The 22,423-nt window shown below is 38.6% G+C and overlaps 1 protein-coding gene across 6 annotated transcripts in view; it reads left to right on the top strand.

Annotated features, from left to right (window-relative positions):
* ATP11C (ATPase phospholipid transporting 11C) overlaps window positions 1-22,423 on the top strand; it is a 164,941-nt gene that overhangs the window by 78,477 nt on the left and 64,041 nt on the right. For all 6 annotated transcript variants that reach the window (XM_068532843.1, XM_068532844.1, XM_068532842.1 and 3 more), the window contains 8 exons: window positions 1,636-1,725; window positions 2,497-2,577; window positions 4,406-4,513; window positions 16,189-16,317; window positions 18,114-18,217; window positions 20,713-20,763; window positions 21,753-21,817; window positions 22,150-22,231. In XM_068532843.1, coding sequence (XP_068388944.1) covers window positions 1,636-1,725; window positions 2,497-2,577; window positions 4,406-4,513; window positions 16,189-16,317; window positions 18,114-18,217; window positions 20,713-20,763; window positions 21,753-21,817; window positions 22,150-22,231 — 710 coding nt within the window. The remainder of the gene's footprint in view (window positions 1-1,635; window positions 1,726-2,496; window positions 2,578-4,405; window positions 4,514-16,188; window positions 16,318-18,113; window positions 18,218-20,712; window positions 20,764-21,752; window positions 21,818-22,149; window positions 22,232-22,423) is intronic.

Raw genomic sequence — 22,423 nt, 5'->3', positions numbered from 1 at the left:
TTGTATGCCTTCTACATGCTGAACACTGTTGTAGGTACAGAAGGGAAGTGATCTTATGATATGTATGATATGCTCCCTGACCTCTTAGCAGTTCATGACCTGATATAGGAAAGAAGAGGGCATGTTGCAATAGTTTCCTATAAAGAGAATAACCAGAGTTCCTCAAGGAAGCAGTTCCTTTAGTGAAACACAGGTAAACAAACAGTGGGGGCCTGGAAACAGCAACAAAAAATGTTCTCTTTCAATGTGTTAACACCCCACAGAGGACTCTAACAGTCCCTAATGTTTGTTTGTTTAATTAAAAACCCTTTACTTAAGGAACAGAAGGTCAACAAGCTAGAGGCTCAGCTGTTAGCCTGTTGTTGGAGTTTAGTTTGTTGTTTTAGAAAATTGACCTTCAGTTATCGGGACAGTTAAGTGCTGATCTGAACTACGGCTGCTTCAAAGTGACTGGATCTGTGGTTTTGATCCCTTTTATTTTTGGTCACAAGCTGCCTTGGGAATCTGAAAACTGTGGACTCTCTTCTCCCAAGTGATACACATCCACACACAATTATGCACTTCATTTTGAATGGGCTTCCCTGAGGCACTTCTGTGAACCCTGGGGGAAGAACCTTCTAGGTTAGCGGAACCTTGAGCCCATACACCTTTTAAAGAGAGGTTAGTAGTAAATCCCCATCTGTCGTATCATGCTCTACAACTTTGGCTTTTTCAGTCACCTTACCTAATATAATGGACATTTTCTCACATATGGAGACCATTCAAGTATAAATTTAGATCTTTAGGTTAAGAAACATTTCTTTCTTTCTGGTTTCTGGTCTTCTTTATTAAGACACCTAGAAAATCCAACTACTGGTGACTTTAAAATTACCTAGTCCTTGAGCTTAAGGTATCAGTGAGAAGGTCTTTGTGATTTGACGGATGGCCCAAGAGTTTTCTCCACCTGCCCATGTACAATTTAGCATTGAAACCTTTACCTATTACCAGTTACCAAAGCGCAGGGTGGTGTGTTGTTGATTAAAATGAAAGCCCTCTATGACCCAAGGTTATGTGTACACCTCAGCTGTCACAGAGGTGGGAAGCGGTGATAGGGACAGAATTATACTTGTGATGATGATCAAGATTCCAGAGGTTAGCTCAGCCAAAGGAATTAATTAAATTAGTACATTCACTCATCCAACTAATTTATTGTCTACTTTATGTCAGGCATTGTGCTAGGTGTTGGAGAAAAAGTAATAAAAAGACAGATGAGGTCTGCCCTTATAGATCTCATTGCCTATTGAGGGAGGAACTTTAATTAAATTATGCACACATATAATTATTCACTGAAACGAGTGTTATCAGAGAAGTATAGGATGATATGAGAGCAGATAACAGGGAACCTAATTTAGATCGGGTCGGGGAAAGCAAAGCTGTGGGACTAGATGGCCCAGTTGGAATGCTCCAAGTGAAAACTTCACTCCTGAAAAGAAAGTTTATATACTCTACCTCTAAGTACACGCTTATTCATATGTATGAGGTTTGGGTTTTAACATGCTTTCAAAGTGTTGTGATAATTTGGAATCATGAGTCATTATCATTAGTATTTTTCAAGTTTCCTTTCTAATAATCTTTTTTTTTCTTCTCCCCTTACAGTATACACTTTGGAATTTCCTCCCAAAGAATCTGTTTGAACAGTTTAGAAGAATTGCAAATTTTTATTTTCTCATCATTTTCCTTGTACAGGTAAGAGCTCCATTAGAAACTTAATTTCCTTAACCAAGTTTCAATCCATTTCTAACCTTAAAATGCCCTGTGATTAAAAAGTTGTTTCAGGGCTTATTATAATAAGACTTGTTGAAGTACTAATATTATATTTTAAGATACCTATGATTTTACATATTTCTAAAGTAGCTCTTTTACTAGAAAACTCTAGTAAAACATCTAGACTAGTCTGCATCTCATACCACATGCTCTCTTGCCGCTGGCTTCCTTTATTTTCTTACAGGTGCCACATGCCCTCCTACCATAGAGACTTGCTATACACCCTTCACTGCACCTGGAAGGCCCTCCCTTCCATCTAGTTAACTTCTATTTACTCTTCAAATCTCAGTGTCTCACTTGTTTTAATGTCTGGTTTTCATTGTAAGCTGCCAGCTCTATGAGGGCAGGGACTTTTCTCCATCTTATTTAAAATAAAACAGCATCTCTAGAGCCTGGCTGATAATAGCGCAGAGGCTGACAGAATGGTGCTCAACAAATAGATGGTAAATGAATGGATGTATTTCAGTCAAGGGGTTAGTTCAAGCTGGGATGAAAACTAAGCCTAAATTTAGAACTATTTTCTTAAACTAACAGCTATGTGGATTGCTTTTGTTTTAATGAAAGTTAACATTCACCCTGCTACCGGAATATGTTTTGTCTGCCTTTCTTTCTGAAATGTTTGTAGCATGTAAGTGCTGCATATGAGTTAATGGCTTATTTTCATTTTACTTTCAATTTCATTTCTTTACCTAGGTCACAGTAGACACACCAACTAGCCCAGTTACCAGTGGACTTCCACTTTTCTTTGTTATAACTGTTACAGCCATCAAACAGGTAAATTTCTAATTTACAATTATAATTGCATTTCAGTGCTGTCTGATTTGAATTTCATTGTCAAAGGTTCTTTTTCACATTTGTATAGAATGGGTATCCTTGATGAATTTAGTTTATATTTGGTTCTTATTGAAAACACATGAAAATGATTGTAAGGTGCATCTTTAATTTCTTTGCTCCTTTCCTCCTATTTGTGTGTCTGTGGGGGGGGGGGGCGGAATATAACCCTAAAAGGAGAGTAAGTAGAAGGTGCAGCTCAGTGGGGAAGTGTGAGGTGAATTTTTAATGTGCATTACATTTTTCAATGTGCTATATCTGTCTGAAAAATTCCCATTCTTGTGGACTTTTTAAATTGCTGCCTATAGCAAAGAACTCAAGAGCATACTTGAGTTTCTTACTTTAATTTTGTTGTCTTTCCTGATGCTGCTGAAGGGGGTCGTGGGTAGAAGAGACTTTTATTCTTGTTTCTTGTCAAAGTTCATACCTGTCACGGTTTATGATAGTGCCTTTGAAAAATTCCAGATGAAATTGAAAATGGAAACAGGAAACTGGAGGTGAAGGGGTGGGTTAGCAATGTTTATCATGTAATCGGAGAGTCCATAGGACCTGACAGGTTACAAGGATACTTTTAGACAGTACTTATCAAAAGTACTTTAAAAAGTATCCCCCAAAACTTCCCAACTGTTTGCTTAACAATATTGGGAACATGGTTATCTTTCCTCTTGGGGTTATCTGGTCTTCTATCTTGCTTACCAGGAACTGCAAGAATATTTTATCAAGTGTTTGGTTGCTAAATAAAGACTTTTGGAATGTTATTTCCTTAGGCTGTTCGGATTATTTTCTTTAACATCATAGAATTTCTGGTTCCAAGAATAGCCTGTATGGTTTTCAAAAGCTCTTACTGATTCAGTTTACTCCCAGTACTAGTTCATGTTGGGGCCTTTCTTTCCTCACTGACATCACAGAAAGTACCATATGAAGTGATAGCCTAACATTGCCATAAAGAAGGACAGAAGAGGAATGAATATATAGCAGCTGAGAAAAAAAGGGGAAGGCGAGCAAGAGATTTTTCACACAGTTAGATTTGAAAAGGTACACTCATTATTATAAAGAAAAAAAGCAAAGTGATGTAAAAAAAGAAGGAGATCATGCTAAAACAAATGAACGTCCTCCATCCTTAGTTCTTTTGGCTTAAATTTACTCTAGACCAAAGGAAGCCCGAAGGAAAATGAACTCTGATTACTTCTAACTCTACAAAATGAACAACAATTTGTATTTTCTTTTGTCACCAAGTCAGTGGAGAAGTTTAACCGTCGTTCTCTAAAACAACAGTTTTAGATAGATACTGTTCCAAAATAATCCTCCTTGCCTTTTCTATTCTCTGTCCCTGGGGAGGAATTATATTTCCTCAGAGATGATCACTCCAACAGTCTACTATACAAGAACATATTTAAGTGATTCGGTCTATAAGAAAATAAAACTTTTTTCAAATTAAAGAGTAGAAAAAATTAACATTAACTTGAATAAGAGCAGAATTAGAAAAATAAATCATAGTCCTTCACAATTGAAGAATGCCTGTGTTTTTATTAATACTTATCTATAGAATGCAGGAACCTTTTAATGCAATAAAGCTATAAGGGATATTTTGAAAGCATATCTTAGTTTTTGCTGCAAAAATTTACAGTGTTGTCTCTTTAGCATTCTGAGTTGAAATTAATACTGTAAGTATAAATACCTGCTGGTGACTCATAGAGGGGGTTATAGAAATTTATTAACAATTTTACTTCATTATGTGAGCTTGATTATGTCCTTATTTTTATCCTTCTAGGGATATGAAGATTGGCTCAGGCACAGAGCTGACAATGAAGTCAACAAGAGCACTGTTTACATTATTGAAAATGCAAAGCGAGTGAGAAAAGAGAGTGAAAAAATCAAGGTATTGTTTTGTAGTTCATTCTTTTTTAAAATTACAGTAAGAACACATCATTTTAAAATGTACAATTCAGTGGCATTTCGTACATTCACAGTGCTGTGCAACCATCAACACTGTCTAGTTCCAGAACATTTTCATCACCCGGAAAGGGAAACCCCCATAGCCATTAAGTAGTCATGCTGCATTCCTCCCTCACCCAGGTCCTGGCAACCACTAATCTCCTTTCTGTCTCTGTGGGTTTACCTATTCTAGATATTTCATATAAATGGAATCATATACTATGTGGCCTTTATGTCTGGCTTCTGTCACTTATTGTTATGTTCTTGAGGTTCATTCATGTTGTGGCATGTATCCGTACTTCATTCCTTTTGATGATTGAATAATACACCATCATATAGCTATACCATATTTTGTTTATCCATTCATCAGTTGATGGACATTTTAGGTTTTTTCTACCTTTTGGCCATTAGGAATATTGGTAGTATGAATATTCATGTACAAGTTTTTGTTTGAACACCTGTTTTCCATTCTTTTGGGTATATACGTAGGAGTAGAATTGCTAGGTCATGTGGTGACTCTATGGTTAACTTTTTCATGAACCACCAAACTGTTTTCCGCAGCAGCTATATACCATTTTATATTCCACCAGCAACGTATGATAGTTCTAAGGTATTGTTATTTTTTAATATCTCAGGCAATTTAATTTTTTATCCAAATTAATCATTGTTTCGTATTACCCAATAAGAGTCCTGTTGATAAAATTTTAGACTTGTCCACATCAAATAATATTTTTTGTTCCCAACAGATTTTATTTTAATTAATAGTAAGCTTTACTTTTTAGAGCAGTTTTAAGTTCACAGCAAAATTGAACAGAAATTATGGAGTTGACATACACCCCTTTCTCCACACAGGTGCAACCTTCCTCATAATCATTATCCCCCACCAGAGTGGCATATTTGTTATAATCAATGAACCTCCAGTGGCACATCATTATAACCCAAAGTCCATAGTTTTGATTAGGGTTCACTCTTGGTGTTACATATTCAGTGAGTCTGAACAAATGTATAATGACCTATACACTATAGTATCATACAGAATCATTTCACTGCCCTAACCATCCTTTGTGCTCTGCCTATTCATCCCTCCCTCCAACCCTGGGTTACCACTCTTCTTTCTACTGTCTCCATAGTTTTGCCTTTTTTCATAGTGTCATGTAGTGAAAACCATACAGTATGTAGCTTTTTCAAATTGGCTTCTTTCACTTAGTAATATGCATTTAAGTTTCCTCCGTCTTTTCATGGCTTGATAGCTCATTTCTTTTTGCACTAAATAATATTTCTTTGTCTAGATGTACCAGTTTATTTATCCATTCACTTACTGAAGGACATCTTGGGTGCTTCCATGTTTTGGCAATTACAAATAAAACTGCTGTAAACATCCATGTGCAGGTTTTTGTGTGGACATAAGATTTCAGTTCATTTTGGTAAATACCAAGTAGTGTGATTACTGGATCATATGGTAAGAGTATGTTTAGTTCACAAGAAACTTCCAGGCTGTCTCCAACATAGCTACCCATTTTGCATTCCCATAAACAGTGAATGAGAGTTCTGTTACTCCATATCCTGGCCAGCATTCGTTGTCACTGTTCTGGATTTTGGCCATTCTAATGGGTGTATAGTGGTATCTCATTTTTGTCTTAATTTGCAATTCCCTAATGACATATGGTGTTGAACATATTTTCATATGCTTACTTGCCATTTGAATATCTTCTTTAATGAGGTATCTATTAGGTCTTTTGCCCATTTTTTTATCAGATTGTTCATTTTCATGTTGTTGAGTTTTAATAGTTTTTTTTTTTTTTGGTATATTTTGGATAACAGTCCTTTATCAGATGGGTCTTTTACAAATATTTTATCCTAGTCTTAAGGTTTTATTTATTTATTTTTATTTTATTGTGTTATTGGGATAAAAAACACAATACTAAATTTACCATCTTAACCATTTTTTAAAATATTTATTTATTTATTTATTTTTGGCTGCATTGGGTCTTTGTTGCTGCGTGTGGGCTTCTCATTGTGGTGGCTTCTCTTGCTGTGGAGCACGGGCTTTAGGCGCACGGGCTTCATTAGTTGTGGCTCACTGGCTTAAGTAGTTGTGGCTCGCGGGCTCTAGAGCCGCAGGCTCAGTAGTTGTGGCTCACGGGCTTAGTTGCTGCGCGGCATGTGGGATCTTCCTGGACCAGGGCTCGAACTGTGTCCCCTGCACTGGCAGGCGGATTCTTAACCACTGCGCCGGCAGAGAAGCCCTTAACCATTTTTTAAGTATACAGTTCAGTAGTGTTAAGTATATTCACATTGTTGTACAGCAAACCTCTAGCCCTTGGTACACACTTTTCTATTTTCTGTTTCTATTACTTGGACTACTTTAGAGAGATACTTCCTGTGAGAGGGAACGTATGGTATCTGTCCTTTTGTGACTGGTTTATTTCGCTTAGCATAATGTCTTCAAGGTTCATTTATGTTGTGGCATATGACAGGATTTCCCCTTTTTTAAGGCTATGTAATACTCCATTGTATGTATATACCACCCTTTCTTTCTCAGTTAATCTTGTTGATGGACGTTTGGCTTCCTTCTACCTCTTGGCCATGTGAATAATGCTGCAGTGAACACAGATATACAAATAACTTTTCAAGATCTTGCTTTGAATTATGTTAGATATATACCCAGAAGTAGAATTTCTGGATCGTATGGTAATTCTATTTTTAATTTGTGCAGGAACCTCCACACTGTTTTCCATAATGGATGCACCATTTTACGTTAGCGTCTAGACTACACAAGGGTTTCAACTTCTCGCTGTCCTCTTGAGCACTTGTTTTTTTCTGTTCTTTTGGTAGTGGGCATCCTGATGGGTATGAAATGATACCTTGTTTTGGTTTGGATTTTCATTTCCCTAATGATTAGTGATGTTGAGCATCTTTTCATGTGCCTATTGGCTATTTATATATCTTCTTTGGAGAAATGTCTATTCAAGTCCTTTGCCCATTTTTTAATCAGGGTATTTGTTTGTTGTTGAGTTGTAGAAGTTCCTTATATTTTCTGGATATTAACCCCTCATCAGATATATGATTGGCAAATATTTTCTCCTATTCTGTAGGTTGCCTTTTCACTGTTGATTGTTTACTTTGGTCATGTATTCTCATTTTCTAATTTTGATCTTTGTCCGGTGCTTTTGGTGTCATGTCCAAGAAGTCATTGCCAAGTCCAACGTCCTGAAGCTTTTTCTCCATGTTCTTCTGGGAGTCTAATGGGTTCAGGTCTCACATTTAGGTCTTTCATTCATTTCAAGTTAATTTTTGTATATGATGTAAGAATCCAACTCTATTCATACTTTTGCATATAGATACCCATTTTTTCTAAAACCATTTGTTGAAGAGACTGTCATTTCCCTACTGAATGGTCTTGGCATCCTTGTTGAAAATCATTTGGCCCTATGTGCAAGAGTTTATTTCTCGGTTCTCTATTCACTGGCTTATGTATCTGTCTTTATGCCAGTCTTAATTTCTGTTGCTTTGTAGTATGTTTTGAAATCTGGGAATGTGAGACCTCCAAGTTTGTTCTTCCTTTTCAAGATTGTTTTGGCTACTCAGGGTCCCTTGAGATTTCATATGAATTTTAGGATTTTTTTTTCTATTTCTGAAACAAATGCCATTACATTTTGATAGGAAGTCCATTGAGTCGTAGATCACTTTGGAGAGTATAGCCTTTTTTTTTTTTTAATTTTTTAAATTTTTGGCTGCATTGGGTCTTTGTTGCTGTGTGCCGGCTTTCTCTTTTCATGGCAAGTGGCGGCTACTCTTCGTTGTGGTACGTGGGCTTCTCATTACGGAGGCTTCTCTTGTTGCGGAGCACGGGCTCTAGGCACGGGGGCTTCAGTAGTTGTGGTGTGCGGCTCAGTAGTTGTGGCATGCAGGCTCTAGAGCGCAGGCCTCAGTAGTTGTGGCGCACGGGCTTAGTTGCTCCGCAGCATCTGGGATCTTCCCAGACCAGGGCTCAAACCTGTGTCCCCTGCATTGGCAGGTGGATTCTTAACCACTGCGCCCCTTGGATAGTAAGGGGCAAGTAAACATTTTAACAGTATTAAGTCTTTCAATCCATGAACATGAAATGTCTTTCCATTTATTTGTATTATCTTTGATTTCTTTTAGCAGTGCTTTTGTAACTTTCAGTGTACAACTCTTTAACTTCTTTGTTTGAGTTTGTTGCTAAGAATTTTATCGTTTTTGATGCTATTGTAAATGATATTCTTAATTTCCTTCTTGGACTGGTCATTGTTAGTATATAGACATGCATCTGATTTTTGAGTATTGATTTTATATCCTGCAACTTTGCTGAATTCGTTTGTTCTAACTTTTCTTTTGTTGGTGGAATCTTTAGGTTTTATATATAATATGTCATCTGCAAACCAGGATAATTTTACTTCTTTTCCAGTTTGTATACCTTTTTTGTTTCTTGTCTAATTGTTCCATCGAGAACTTCCAGTACAGTGATCAATGGTAGTGCTGGAGTAGACATCCTTCCTTTGTTTCTGATTTTAGAGGTAAAGCTTTCAGGCTTTCCCCATTGAGTATGATGTTAGCTGTGGACTTTTATTATGTTGAGGTCATTTCCTTCTCTTCCTATTTTATTAAGTGGTTTTATCATGAAAGGGTGTTTTGTTTTGTTTTGTTATTTTATTTTTTTATTTTTGGCTGCGTTGGGTCTTCGTTGCTGCGCGCGGGCTTTCTCTAGTTGTGGCGAGCGGGGGCTACTCTTCATTGCGGTGTGCGGGCTTCTCTTGTTGCGGAGCACAGGCTCTAGGCTCATGGGCTTCAGTAGTTGTGGCACGCGGTCTCTAGAGCGCAGGCTCAGTAGTTGTGGCGCACGGGCTTAGTTGCTCCACGGCATGTGGGATCTTCCTGGACCAGGGCTCGAACCCGTGTCCCCTGCATTGGCAGGTGGATTCTTAACCACTGTGCCACCAGGAAAGCCCATGAAAGGGTGTTGAATTACGCCAAATGCCTTTTCTGCATTGATTGAGATGATCATGCAACACGTTGTTTATGTGTTGCATTACATTGATTGATCTTCATATATATATCCTTGGATCCCAATGATAAATCCCATTTGGTCATGGTGTATGATCATTTTAGTGTGCTGTTGATTTTGATTTGGTAGTATTCTAAGATTTTTTGTATCAGTATTCGTTGAGGAAATTGGTCTGTAGTTTTCTTGTAGTGTCTTTTTCTGGTGATGGTATCAGGGTAATGCTGGCCTCATAGAATAAGTTTGGGGTTGTTCCCCCCTCTTTGATTCTTTAGAAGAATTGGGAAGAATTGTTATTTCTTCTTTAAATGCTTGGTAGAATTCTCCAGTGAAGTCATCGGATCCTGGGCTTTTCTTCTGTTTTTGCCTGGGCTTTTCTTCTGTTTTTGATTCCTGCTTCAATCTTCTCATTAGTTTTGGATCTACTCAGATTTTTTATTTCTTCGTGATTCAGTTTTAGTAGGTTGTATGTTTCTAGGTATTTATCTATTGGCATATAATTGTAGTAGTCTCTTATAATCCTTTTTATTTCTCTGCCATCAGTTGTGATGTCTTCTCTTTCATTAGCTGTTTGCGTCTCTCTTTTTTTCTTAGTCTAGCTAAGGGTTTGTCAATTTTGTTAATCTTCTAATTTTGTTAGTCTTCCAAAATTGTTTGTCAATTTTGTATTATTTTTAAAAGAATGTTTCTATATGAATATGGATTAAATTATAGAACCTAATGGAAATCAAATCCTCCAGAACAAGGGAACAAGATGTATGGAACAGAAAGAGAAGAAGGTAGGTGAAAATACCATTCCAGAATGATTCAGGGCTGTGGTATGAATTCATACAAAATAATACTCTCCTCCCTATATTTTTATCAAGTATTATCACTGCTAAATTATTTATTAAATACCCGGAATTCCAGGCATAAGTTGTCCATATCCCCAGCAATAAGTAAATTATCTTGCATCTTCTTGTAGTAATGATGGGAGGAAGGCTACAGAGTGGGAGGGTTACCCAAGTTTGACATAAGATGTCTTTCTTCCACTCTTTTTTCTTTTCTCTGTTCTCTGCATCCCAGAGGAGAGGACCTTGTGATGAACTAGAGTGGTTAGGATCTGAAGTTTCCAAACCAGTCGTAGAAACTCAGCTTTTTGTTCATATAAGAACCAAAGGCAGCATAAGTGATTCATAGCATTAAATCTGTTGCTCCCAGGGCACGAAGTAAAATTGCAAAGCAAGTAAAAGTCTCCCACAACTCTCCTTTCCTCTTTCTGTTTTTGCTGTCACCCCCACTGCCTTAGAAGGACCCCCATCTTCCAACTTTCCTCACCAGGCTACTTTTCCTTGAGGCTGACCTCAACCAGGTATAATCTGAATTACATGAGTTGATGCTGTTGTGTGAAATGCTATTTGATTGAGCCCTTTCTGGAGTATTTGTGTGTGGAAAGAGATGCCTATAAACTAGAAGTGTCCAAGTGTTTGATTGCTTGGCTGGGGAGTGTGGGGACTCTTGTTAAGCAGGAGAGTGACTTATTCTGTATCCTCAGTGCATTGGGAATTTTTTGAAGGGTTTTTCAAAGCTAGGGGGTGACTTGATCTTACTTTTTAAGAAAAGACAACTCTGGAGAGTGAGCACAGTAGAGGCATGAGCAAAAGTAGAATGAGGGAAACCCGTTAGGTGGCTACTGCCGTAGTATAAGCAAATGATGATAAGAGCTTATATTAGAATGATAGTAGAAGAGATAATAACAGTAAAAATAGTTGTTAACATTTATATGTTACATAAATATGCCAGGCACTCCCTTTTACATTCTATTAACTCATTTAATCCTTACTTTACAACAGTCCTATGAAATAGGTACTTTTGTTATCCCCTCTTTACAAATGATGAAACTGAGGCATAGGGTAGTTAAGAAACTTGTCCACAACTAGTAAGTGGGAAAGCTGGGATTTGAACTGAAGCAAGTCTGGGTATGGCATCCATGCTCGTAAGCACAACTTTGTCCCTCCTGTCTCGTGATCAAAATAAATGTATGTATTCAGGATGTTTTTTGGAGGTAAAGTGTGGACTTACTGATGTATTCCATGTAGGGAGGGAGAAAAAGAGCAAAATAGAATAAAGATAGCCTCCTTGATTTTGGCCTGAGCAACTAGGTGCGTTAAATAGTGCTATTAAACAAAATGCTGGTGCTAGGGGCTCCCCTGGTGGCGCAGTGGTTAAGAATCCGCCTGCCATTGCAGGGGACATGGGTTCGAGCCCTGGTCCGGGAAGATCCCACATGCCGCAGAGCAACTAAGCCTGTGTGCCACAACTACTGAGCCTGAGCTCTAGAGCCCGCGTGCCACAACTACTGAAGCCTGTGCGCCTAGAGCCCGTGCTCCACAACAAGAGAAGCCACCGCAATGAGAAGCCTGCGCGCCACAAGAAAAAGCAGCCCGCACTCGACACAACTAAAGAAAGCCCACGTGCAGCAACAAAGACCCAACACAGCCCAAAATTAATTAATTTTTTAAAAATGCTGTTGCTATTAAATAAGCTGGAGAAGAATAGGTTTAGGGGAAAAGGTGGGGGTGAAGGGAAATCAGGAATTCAGCTTGGGCCATGTTAATTTTTTTTTTTTAATATTTATTTGTTTGTCTGCGCTGGGTCTTAATTGCGGCACGCAGGATCTTCGTTGGCCACGTGTGGGATCTTCGTTGTGGTATGCGGGATCTAATTCTCTTGACCAGGGGTCTATCCTGGCCCCCCCTGCATTGCGAGCACAGAGTCTTAAACCACTGGACCACCAGGGAAGTCCCAGGCCGTGTTAATTTTGAGATTCCTATTAGACAGCCAGATGGAATTGTCAAGCCTGGAGCTCAGAGATGTTTTAGGTGGATATAGAAATTTGGATGGAATCACATAAAACACAGAGAAGAGAAACAGGCCTTGAGGAATTCCAATGGAAAAACACAGGTATTTATAAGGGAAGGAGTATGGGTTTTGGCATTAGAAATATTGGAAGAGTTTCTTCAGGTTTACTGATTATTTCCTTTGTATCCAGTATGCTTATAAGCCCATTGAAGGAAATCCTTACCTCTGATATCATGCTTTTCATTTCTAACTTTTCCAATTGCCTTTTTTTGGGAGTTTCCATATTTATGCCCAAATTCCTCATCTGCATGTGTATGTTGTCTACCTTTTCCAGTAAATAGTTTAATATCTTAATCATAGCTATTTTTTTTTCATAGCTATTTTTCTATCCCTGTTTCATAATTCCAAAATCTGAGTATTTCTTTTTTTTTTTTTTTAATTTATTTTATGTATTGATTTTTGGCTGTGTTGGGTCTTCGTCGCTGCACGCAGGCTTTCTCTAGTTGCGGCGAGCGGGGTCTACTCTTTGTTGCGGTGCGTGGGCTTCTCATTGCGGTGGCTTCTCTTGTTGTGGAGCACAGGCTCTAGGCACGCGGGCTTCAGTAGTTGTGGCACGTGGGCTCAGTAGTTGTGTGCTCTAGAGTGCAGGCTCAGTAGTCGTGGTGCACGGGCTTAGTTGCTCCGTGGCATGTGGGATCTTCTCGGACCAGGGCTCGAACCCGTGTCCCCTGCATTGGCAGGCGGATTCTTAACCACTGCGCCACCAGGGAAGCCCCAAAATCTGAGTATTTCTGAGGCTGGTCCTATTGACACCTTTATCTTTTGATGATAGGTCATTTTTGTCTTGGTTTTGTGCATCTCATTTTTTTTTTTTTATTGAATTTTGGGCAGTGCATGTAAAAGAATGCTGGAGACCGAGGCAGGTAACCTGTATTTGTGGTCTGTAGTGGGCACACCTATTCTGTCAGCCAGCCCATCAGTGTTGGGGGTTGAGTCAGTCTGGTAAGGAGTTGGCTGGCTTTGGATTTTGCTGTAGCTGTTGATGCTTTCAGTACACCACTGGACTTTAAATGCCTGCAGTGCTGGGCTGCCACAGGGGTTTTCTCAGTGTTCCTGTTCCATTCTCTGCTTTCAGCAGGTCCTACATTCCTGAGACACAGTGAATGCCTCTCTCTACGCCCTTTCTCCTCCCCCAGTGGTAGATTGCTCTTTTTGGGGTTCCTGGTGGGAACAGAGTGGTTTCTTGGTTTTCCTACTCCATCTCAGTATTAGGCAGGTTTTAGGCACCTTTGCCTCAGGGTGGAACTTTCTCAGTACTCTCCTCTCACCTCCACCCCAACCTCCCATGGCAGCTGAACTTTGCCTTTTATCAGTGCTAGGTCCTCAGTATGAGGGGGTTTCCTGTCCCATCCCCAGCAGCAGATGGCTTTGCTTCTATCTGCCCGCTAGCAGTAGTTAACGTTACCCTGAGACTGTGCCCGGGAGGGTTTCTTGCCTTTCTCTTAGGCACAGATGGCTTTTGCCTCATATGAGAGAAGGGTCCACAGTGGTAGCATATTTTGTGTCTGTTCCTCCACAGCAGTCATTCACAACCTGTATGCCTGTACCAGTGAGGAAGGCTCTTTTAGGCCTCCTGTCCTCATGCTTTCTCATGAGCACTCAGTGGATGCCTATAGAGAAGAACTGATACGTGCTTATGGTCTCCTCTTTTCTCTCAGGCTTGCAGAGATTTGAAACTGTCACATTGGCCCTTACCAAGCCTTTTACAGTTGGTTAAAAATCTAGTTATTTTCTTCCTAGGCACTTTTATGGCAGTCGTCTCTTCCTCCTGTGCTTCATCAATTGTGAAACAGTTTATTTCTCCTCTCTCTCCTCAGAGGGACTTTTCACCCTTGAAATTCAGTTCATTTGGTTGCCCTGCAACCTCAGCTCTCTGATGAACTCCAAAAAAATATGATTCTGTGGATTATCTGGCTTTTTCTAATATTTATGACAAGGGATAGTGATGTTCTCTTGTGGCTTTGTACATGCTAAGTGGAAACAACTCTAGAGTTGATTGTCTAACTGGCCCATGTTGTTCCCTTTCTTTAAAAGTCCTTTCCCGGTCTCCCCTTGCCTTCAGGGTGAGGCCTAAACCCCTGACCCTGACCTGTCAGGACTTTTGTGATCTGGCCCCTGTCCATCTTACCAGCCTTAACTTGCACTCCAGGTGCAGGGATCTTTTCATATCTGAGCGAATCATTATCAATGTTGTAGAAGAAATTCTGTTTGTGGTTTTTATTTATCAGTGCCTGACAATCATGTTCCGTTCTTTAATGAGTGTTTCCTTCTTCTAAGATGCTTTAGGATTTTGTTTGTTATTTTTCTTCTGTGTATTTAAGCATAGATTGTGGCTTTGTGTAAGCAACAGAAGTGTTTGTGTATGTTTGGAAGGAAAGATCCAAGAAAATAAAATATTATTTACAAATTAGTTCCATTGTTGATGCTGTTGCTCTGGGCTACTGATTAAGATTGGCAAAGAAAATAAAGTTGTTCCTGAATAGATCTTGAAATCCTCATCTTCATCTGCCAAACTGTGTGTAGCAATTGGAAGGCAGGTGTGTCATTTGTTAGTTCAGCATTTCACAACCAGTGTGCCAGAGTTGGTGAGCCAGATATTGTGACTCTCTCCTGAGGCGGGTTGTCTTCTGTCACCAGCAGCCTCCTCCCTTTATCTGGAAGTGCTGTACAAAAGGGTTACTTATCATTTTCTGTGTGTGCCACGACATGGAAAATGTTGGAATGCACTGGGCTGGATAATTTCCTTACATCCTTCTAAAAAAATTTTATGACTATTCATAAGTTAGAAGTAAAGCAGTTGTAGGGTATTAGTAATAATTACAATTAGCAACTATCAGAGGGTGAATATATGCCAGGCACTTTACGAAACACTTTACCTGTGTCCTCATTTCATACTCCAGCCAATCCTATGAGGTAGTTGCAATCATCAAAGACACTTAACCTAAGGTCATATAGTTAAGTGGCAGAGCTGGGACATAAAGTCAAGTAGTAAAGATCTGTGTTTTAATCATCATGATTTATTTCCTACATTATTAAATTATGCGCTAGAAATGGTTCGTGGTTGTTTCTTCTCTCATGTTTTTCCTCTACTTGAGCTTTGGGTACTTGCTCATAGCGGATGAATTGTTGGAAAATGACCTATTTGAAAAAAGTTTTTTCCAAATGTTATGGGAAACATAAACACCTCTCTAATTAAGCGAGATTTTCTGAGCACTGAAGAGAGAACTATGACCCAAAAATAATAGCTGTTATCACTTGGAAGGCAAAGCATTTTGAAATATTTATCTATGATGCAGAGTGGGAGTGTGGCTGACCAGTGTTTATGAAGTGCTCAAGTTAAGATGTGTAGATTTTCTTGATTCATTCATGAAATGATAATGGCCATTCTCTTATCAAACACCAATACCAGAAACAACAGAGAGCAAAAGGGTCCCTGGGTGCTGGAATCATTTGTTAGAGATTAAAGTTCAATACTAAGGTAATCTAAAAGCATCCTAAGTCATTGTAACCTTAAAGAGGATTCTGAATGTTGAGTGATATTCTTTCATCACCTTTCACATGGTATAGGATGCTGAGACAGTCTAAGCCCTAGAGGAGGAGAGGTCTTTTGCTACTGTTTTGACTTTAGTTTGAGGTATAATGAATGCTTTGTTTGGAATTAAGAATATTTATATTTATTTTTCCCTCTATGCTAGGTCGGTGATGTAGTAGAAGTACAGGCAGATGAAACCTTTCCCTGTGATCTTATTCTTCTATCATCCTGCACAGTTGATGGAACCTGTTACGTTACTACTGCAAGTCTTGATGGGGAATCCAATTGCAAGGTAATGGAGATTAAACCTTGCCTAAACATTTTGAGCTCAGGATAGTTAATCATACAATACTCCATCCCACTGCCCCCTAATCTTTTATCTTATTTTTTCCTGTTTGTGTAAGTTTTGTATTTGAAGACAGCTTTTATATAACTGTCTTTGAACTTCTAAGCAAGTACTCAACTTTGGGGGAAAGGGTGGTGTTGGGTGAGGAAATCCACACCCCAAATGAAAGCCACCACATTTTTGATAGCAGTGTTTGCATTTCATATTGACATTAACCCATTCAATATTTTATTTAGGCTTTTAAAAATGAGAGTAGTCTTAGGCTGAAACTATATAACTATGAAAATAACTTCACCCTAAGGTACTCTAACCTTACAGTTTGATCTATTTTTATTTTTAAAGTGATGACTATCTTCTTGAAAAAAATGTTTATTCCTGGCATATCGAAAATCTAACCTGGAATGGTTTGATTACTTTTTAAAAACACCTTAGGGTGTAGTTTGGCAAATATTTGCTTTATTTCAACTAGGAAGAATTATAAGTGTGTTAGAGTAAATTTGTTCAAACTGGAGGATAAGTTACGTCCCTGGTACTTTCCGGCACTGTCAGTTCTTGGCTATCATCCAGAGCTCCACAGGGCATGAACATGTATCCTCTATATGCTGCCTTTAAGGAAGAATACTAATGTGCTCACCTCTGTGCGTATCCTTGAGGGCTTTCCTCTGCTTGTTTATTCCATCTGGAGTTGAGGACCAGGACTCAGTATGTGGGAAAGGAACTTAAATGCCTGTTAGATAACTAATTTTTTTCTTCAGGGGCATGGTGATGAACTAGTCCCATTTAAACTATTGAAAAACAAAGTTGTATTTGAGGGAATGTCAAGACAAAAATCGAGAAATCTACCTAAAGATTTCCTAATAGGGGAAAAAGTTGTTTAGAGGCAGAAAACTTTCAAGTGGTTTCATTTTCCAATTAAGTTGATCTGATAAATCAGCTAAAAGTACGTAGGTTTTCCAAGTCAGGAGATAGTTTTAAATGTAGCTGAGGCAGATCCATAATATTCTCCGAAGACTGTGCAGCAGCTTTCCCTTCAGCATAAGTGGTGCAGTCTTTGAATCTGCGTCAGCCCTTCTTTGATGATTTATAAATGGGTTCATTGGAGCCTGCCTTGAGTTCTGGGTCAATCAAGTAAGTACATAATATACATTAGTAGAATATTCTAACTGTCTGACTAAGGCAAGACGCATCATCTCCCAGCTCCTTACATAAATTGTAGCCACCCGAAGCATTTTCAAGATCATTAATTTTGCTGTTTGTATAATGGAAACTATTGATGAATTTTTTCTTTCTGTTAGCAAAAATGTTAGCATTCTTATGACCAAAAGGGTTATGTTCAATTCTTATGTGTATGTTAACATCACCATACACTATGGTGAGCAAAATAATAGGTCTCAGTTCTATAAATAGGAGAAAAAAATGCATTAAATTTTTCATGGGGTTTTCAGTTAATTATATGCATGCTGCAAATGGAATTCTCTCTGCTGTCAGTATCAAGAAAAGCTTTTAGTTTTCTCATTATCTTTGAAATCCCCTTGCAGCAGAGTTATCTTTCTAATTATTTGTAATATATTTTAAGAATAATACCATCAAGTTTATTTAGTTGGAAATGTGCATCAATATTTGTATCATTCTGCCAAAGCCTCTTACTAAAAACATACAGTGTTCATGAAGTCAGGTGGGTATACGATTACACTTTTTTTGGGGGGGGGGCTGTTTTTGCTTTTTCTTCTGCTTTCATCTAGACACATTATGCGGTACGTGACACCATTGAACTGTGTACAGCCGAATCCATTGATACCCTCAGAGCAGCAATTGAATGTGAACAGCCTCAACCTGACCTCTACAAGTAAGAATTACCTGGTTTCATTTTACTGCTGTCTGATGGCTTTGCTTCTCTTTGCCACCAGTATTGCAAAGAAACACCCACCATTTACCAGCCTCCTTGCATTTGTGTTTTTATGAGCTGTTCCTTCCTTCTGGCAGGGAAATGAATCAAATCAGCCTTGTTCGCTACCAGCCTAAGATAAATCATTGTGGGCCCAGGCATCTTACTTGTGGTTTTTCTTTTATTATTGTTATTTGTAGACATGGCCGTCCATCACATTTTAAGATTATGTAATCCCGTAAGGCTGATCTATCAAACTCATGCATTAGCCAGAGTTAATTAAAACAAAAATAAACCACTTTTATGTGTCATCCAACATTAAAGAGAGAAGGAGATATGGAGCCATGCAATTAGTAGGCACTCTGTCCTTTTTTATGAGGATCATGATGAACTGAGTATTGTATGTAGGCTGTTTCTTGTCCAAAGTAAACAGTTAAGTTGAGGGAGCAGTGAAATGGTGTGATTTCCTCTATTTTGCTACAGTTAGGCTTTCTGGAGTAGATTTATTCATTCACAGTCATTGTGGGTTGTCAAAAAATTTGGCATTTGATTTTTTTTTTTTTCAAATTTTATATTTTGCCAATTTTTTTTTTATTAATTAATTTATTTATTTATTTATTTTTAGCTGTGTTGGGTCTTCGTTTCTGTGCGAGGGCTTTCTCTAGTTGGGGCGAGCGGGGGCCACTCTTCATCGTGGTGCGCGGGCCTCTCACTATCGTGGCCTCTCCCGCTGCGGAGCACAGGCTCCAGACGCGCAGGCTCAGCAGCTGTGGCTCACGGGCCCAGTCGCTCCGCGGCATGTGGGATCTTCCCAGACCAGGGCTCGAACCCGTGTCCCCTGCATTGGCAGGCAGACTCTCAACCACTGCGCCACCAGGGAAGCCCTTGGCATTTGATTTTTAAGACTGGTTACTTTGGTTGATTAGAGCATGGTGTTAATGAGGATAGAATAATAGGTTTTATCCCCAAGTGGGCCAATTAATTATATTCTATTCCACCTTTACGGATGGCATCCATCACCCATGCCAGCCATCTGGTTAATGAATGCTGTTGGTCATAATAGGGGACCAAATGGCGGGATGTGGCTTACAACAGTGCCCAGTAGTGGAAAAACAAAGTATTCATCCTACTACATGAATATTACCCTCCCTCCTTCCCATCATTCCTTCTTTCCTTTTTCCCTTCTTCTTCTGTATCCACCTTGATAGTAGGAACTTAGAATCACAAAGCAAAATAGCTGTTCCCTGCCTTTAGGGAACTCACAGTTTGCAAAGGGGATAAAACAGTAAAGCTAGGCTTACAGTACAGTGAGATAATAAAGGTGAGTAAAAGGCCCATAGAATCACAGAAAAGGGAGTGACTGATTTTGCCTGAGTTAGACAATAATATACATCCTTGCATATTTATAGGGTAACTCCTAAATTTCAGTTACCTCAAATATGAAGGAGATTTTTAGTGAGGGAAGGTTATTCCTAATTTCTCTAGACTAGATTGAGTACCCTTGGTATGTGACTTCAGAATACCTTGTACTTCCACCACCCTAGTGGTCATCACTTACATTGTAATTGCCTGATTGTCTGTTTTAGGGCAAGGAACACATTTTTCTTGCTTGTTAGCAAGCATAGTAATGGTGCAATTAATACATGATGAATGAATGAGCAGACCTTCATATTTTGTGTGTTTAGTAATAATCAATTTTTCTGAAAAAATTCTAATGTAAGTTATAAAATACTCATAACATTCTTGTTAAGGAGGATTTAGAGCTTTTTACCCTATTTTTCAGAAATGTAGATTACCATATGCATAGCCATATATCTGATCACTTGGTCAGATCAAGCTCAGTATTCAGATCGGCTGCAAGACAGTTTGGAAATTTCCAAGATGGTGATCAAGTGTCCCCTAATGCCGGTGGTTCTCAAACGGTGATCCCAGGCCAGCAGTATCAGCATCACCTGGGAGCTTGTTGGAAATACAGATTCACATTCTTACCTGAACCATAAGCTTGGGGACGGGGCCCAGAAATCTGTGGTTTAAGAAGCCCACCAGTAATTCTGATGCATGCTCAAGTGAAAGAACTACTGAACTAATGGTTTTAAAAGTTGTTTTAGCACCAGAAACCTTTCTTCACATGAATGTGAAATAGAAACCAATTATTTATGTGAAGTATAGATGAGAGGGGTAATGTGTGCATGCACGGTGCCAAGTAGATCTTGAAAATCAATTTAGAATCTTTGTTTACATTCTTATAATCCATAATATTTTTAAAATTAGTTGAAAATGTTACATACCATATTGGTTCAACTTAACTTTTTTTAAAAAGAAAGACAGTAGGCTTTCATAGTTCATTGTCTTATCTCTTCTTGCATTTTTTGTATTTTGATTCATTCCCATATTTGGGGTAAATAGATTTTATCTAGATATAGAAGACACGTGTGCTATTATGTTCTTTTTTGCAGGTTTGTTGGCCGAATCAGTATCTATAGTAATAGTCTTGAAGCTGTTGCCAGGTTAGTTTATAATTCTTTAATCTGTCCTTTTGGGGGGAGCTGTGTTTCTCTTTTAAGCCCATTAAAATAGTTGAATACTCTCCTCTATAGAAAGGGATGCAAAGGTGAATAACCCTGGAGTAACTAGCCACTAATGGGTCTTAAGTAGCTGACCTTGTGATTGGTAGCAGCTCAGAGTGTGTGTGTCCTGGGAGGGGGGTGGTGTTGGAAGTGATGCTGAGGGTTTCTAAAATTGTAGAGCTCCAGACACTTTGACCAATAATCCCAAATATGTTCTAAGCACTGTATTTATTGTCCTTGGCTGTACAGTGCCTGACAATATTGGAAGTATATCTGGAGAACAGTGTGTTAAGGGAGAGTAATTTAGGGACTAGGCAGGAGATAAAATGCTGGGAGAATTAGCTGGACTTAAGTAAAATGAAAGGTTTAATCATTTATAATGTAACAATTCATGGACAAAGGGGTGTTTTCTTCCCTCTTCTATCATCCAGTTAATTACCTCAACTTTTCCACTTGGCCTTTATAGCCAATACTCAAAAAGAAGTTAAAGAAACACCGGGTGCCCAATGATCCCCCAAAAGGCGTGTTTACTCTCTATAAATATGGCAGTGTGTCTTTCCCATCTTGACATTTGCTTTCCCAGCCTTTTACTGTCACCTTTTCTTTCTGTTTCTTGATGTCTGCTGTTCCGTCCCGTTCTTGTCTTGCTGTCTGTGACTCATAATCCTTTTATCTCTGTGCATCTCTTTATCTCTGTGTGTTGCTGGCTACTCCTGTACTGTGTGTGCTTCCATCTGTGCTGTATCCTCAAGTAACTTCAGAGGGAAATATCTTTCAGCTGGTCCTGTGTTAGTAAGCATATGATATAAGTAAACAGATACATTCTGAACCTTTTGGAGATAGATGTATGTTAGGGCAAAATATGTCGCCAAAGTTGATGGTGCTATTTGTTGGGCTGTTTGGATAAGTTGTGTTCATTTTTTGTTTAGGTCTTTGGGACCTGAAAATCTCTTGTTGAAAGGAGCTACACTAAAAAATACCAAGAAGATATATGGTGAACGTTTTTAAGATATACTTACTAGAAATATGTCTTTTAAAGCCTGTGCCTAAATAGTGCAGTTAAAAATTGAACATGGCATTTAATTCCATTTAATCTAAGCCTATTTTTAGGTGTTGGGAATTTATAAGATGGTAAACTAACTTGAAAACTATGACGAACTATGTAGAATTAAAATTATACTATAAATGATATATCAACTGGTGAATAGAAGAGAGTTTAGAATTCCTACTTTTATAGAGTGAAAAAATTGGTAGATCCAACTGGGTGGGGAGTTGGGTTGGCAATCTCATTTGAAACCTAATTTTCATCATATTGTTATTCCTTAGGAGTTGCTGTTTACACTGGAATGGAAACCAAAATGGCATTGAACTACCAAGGGAAATCTCAGAAACGTTCTGCTGTTGAAAAGTTAGTGTACACCACAATTTCCTTAGTTGTTATTGAACTGAAATTGTTACTTCTCAGTAATTCTAAATAACAACCATAAGCAAAAACAACATAAATTGTAGTAGTGCTACCATTTCGAGTACTTTTTGTGTTCCAGAAACTGCTCAGTGATTTGTATGTCTGATTTGGTTTAATCCTCTGAGCAACTCAGAG

Source organism: Eschrichtius robustus, chromosome X (genome assembly GCF_028021215.1).
Source record: "Eschrichtius robustus isolate mEscRob2 chromosome X, mEscRob2.pri, whole genome shotgun sequence".
Taxonomy (NCBI): Eukaryota; Metazoa; Chordata; class Mammalia; order Artiodactyla; family Eschrichtiidae; genus Eschrichtius; species Eschrichtius robustus.
This window is presented reverse-complemented; position numbering and strand designations above follow the sequence as displayed.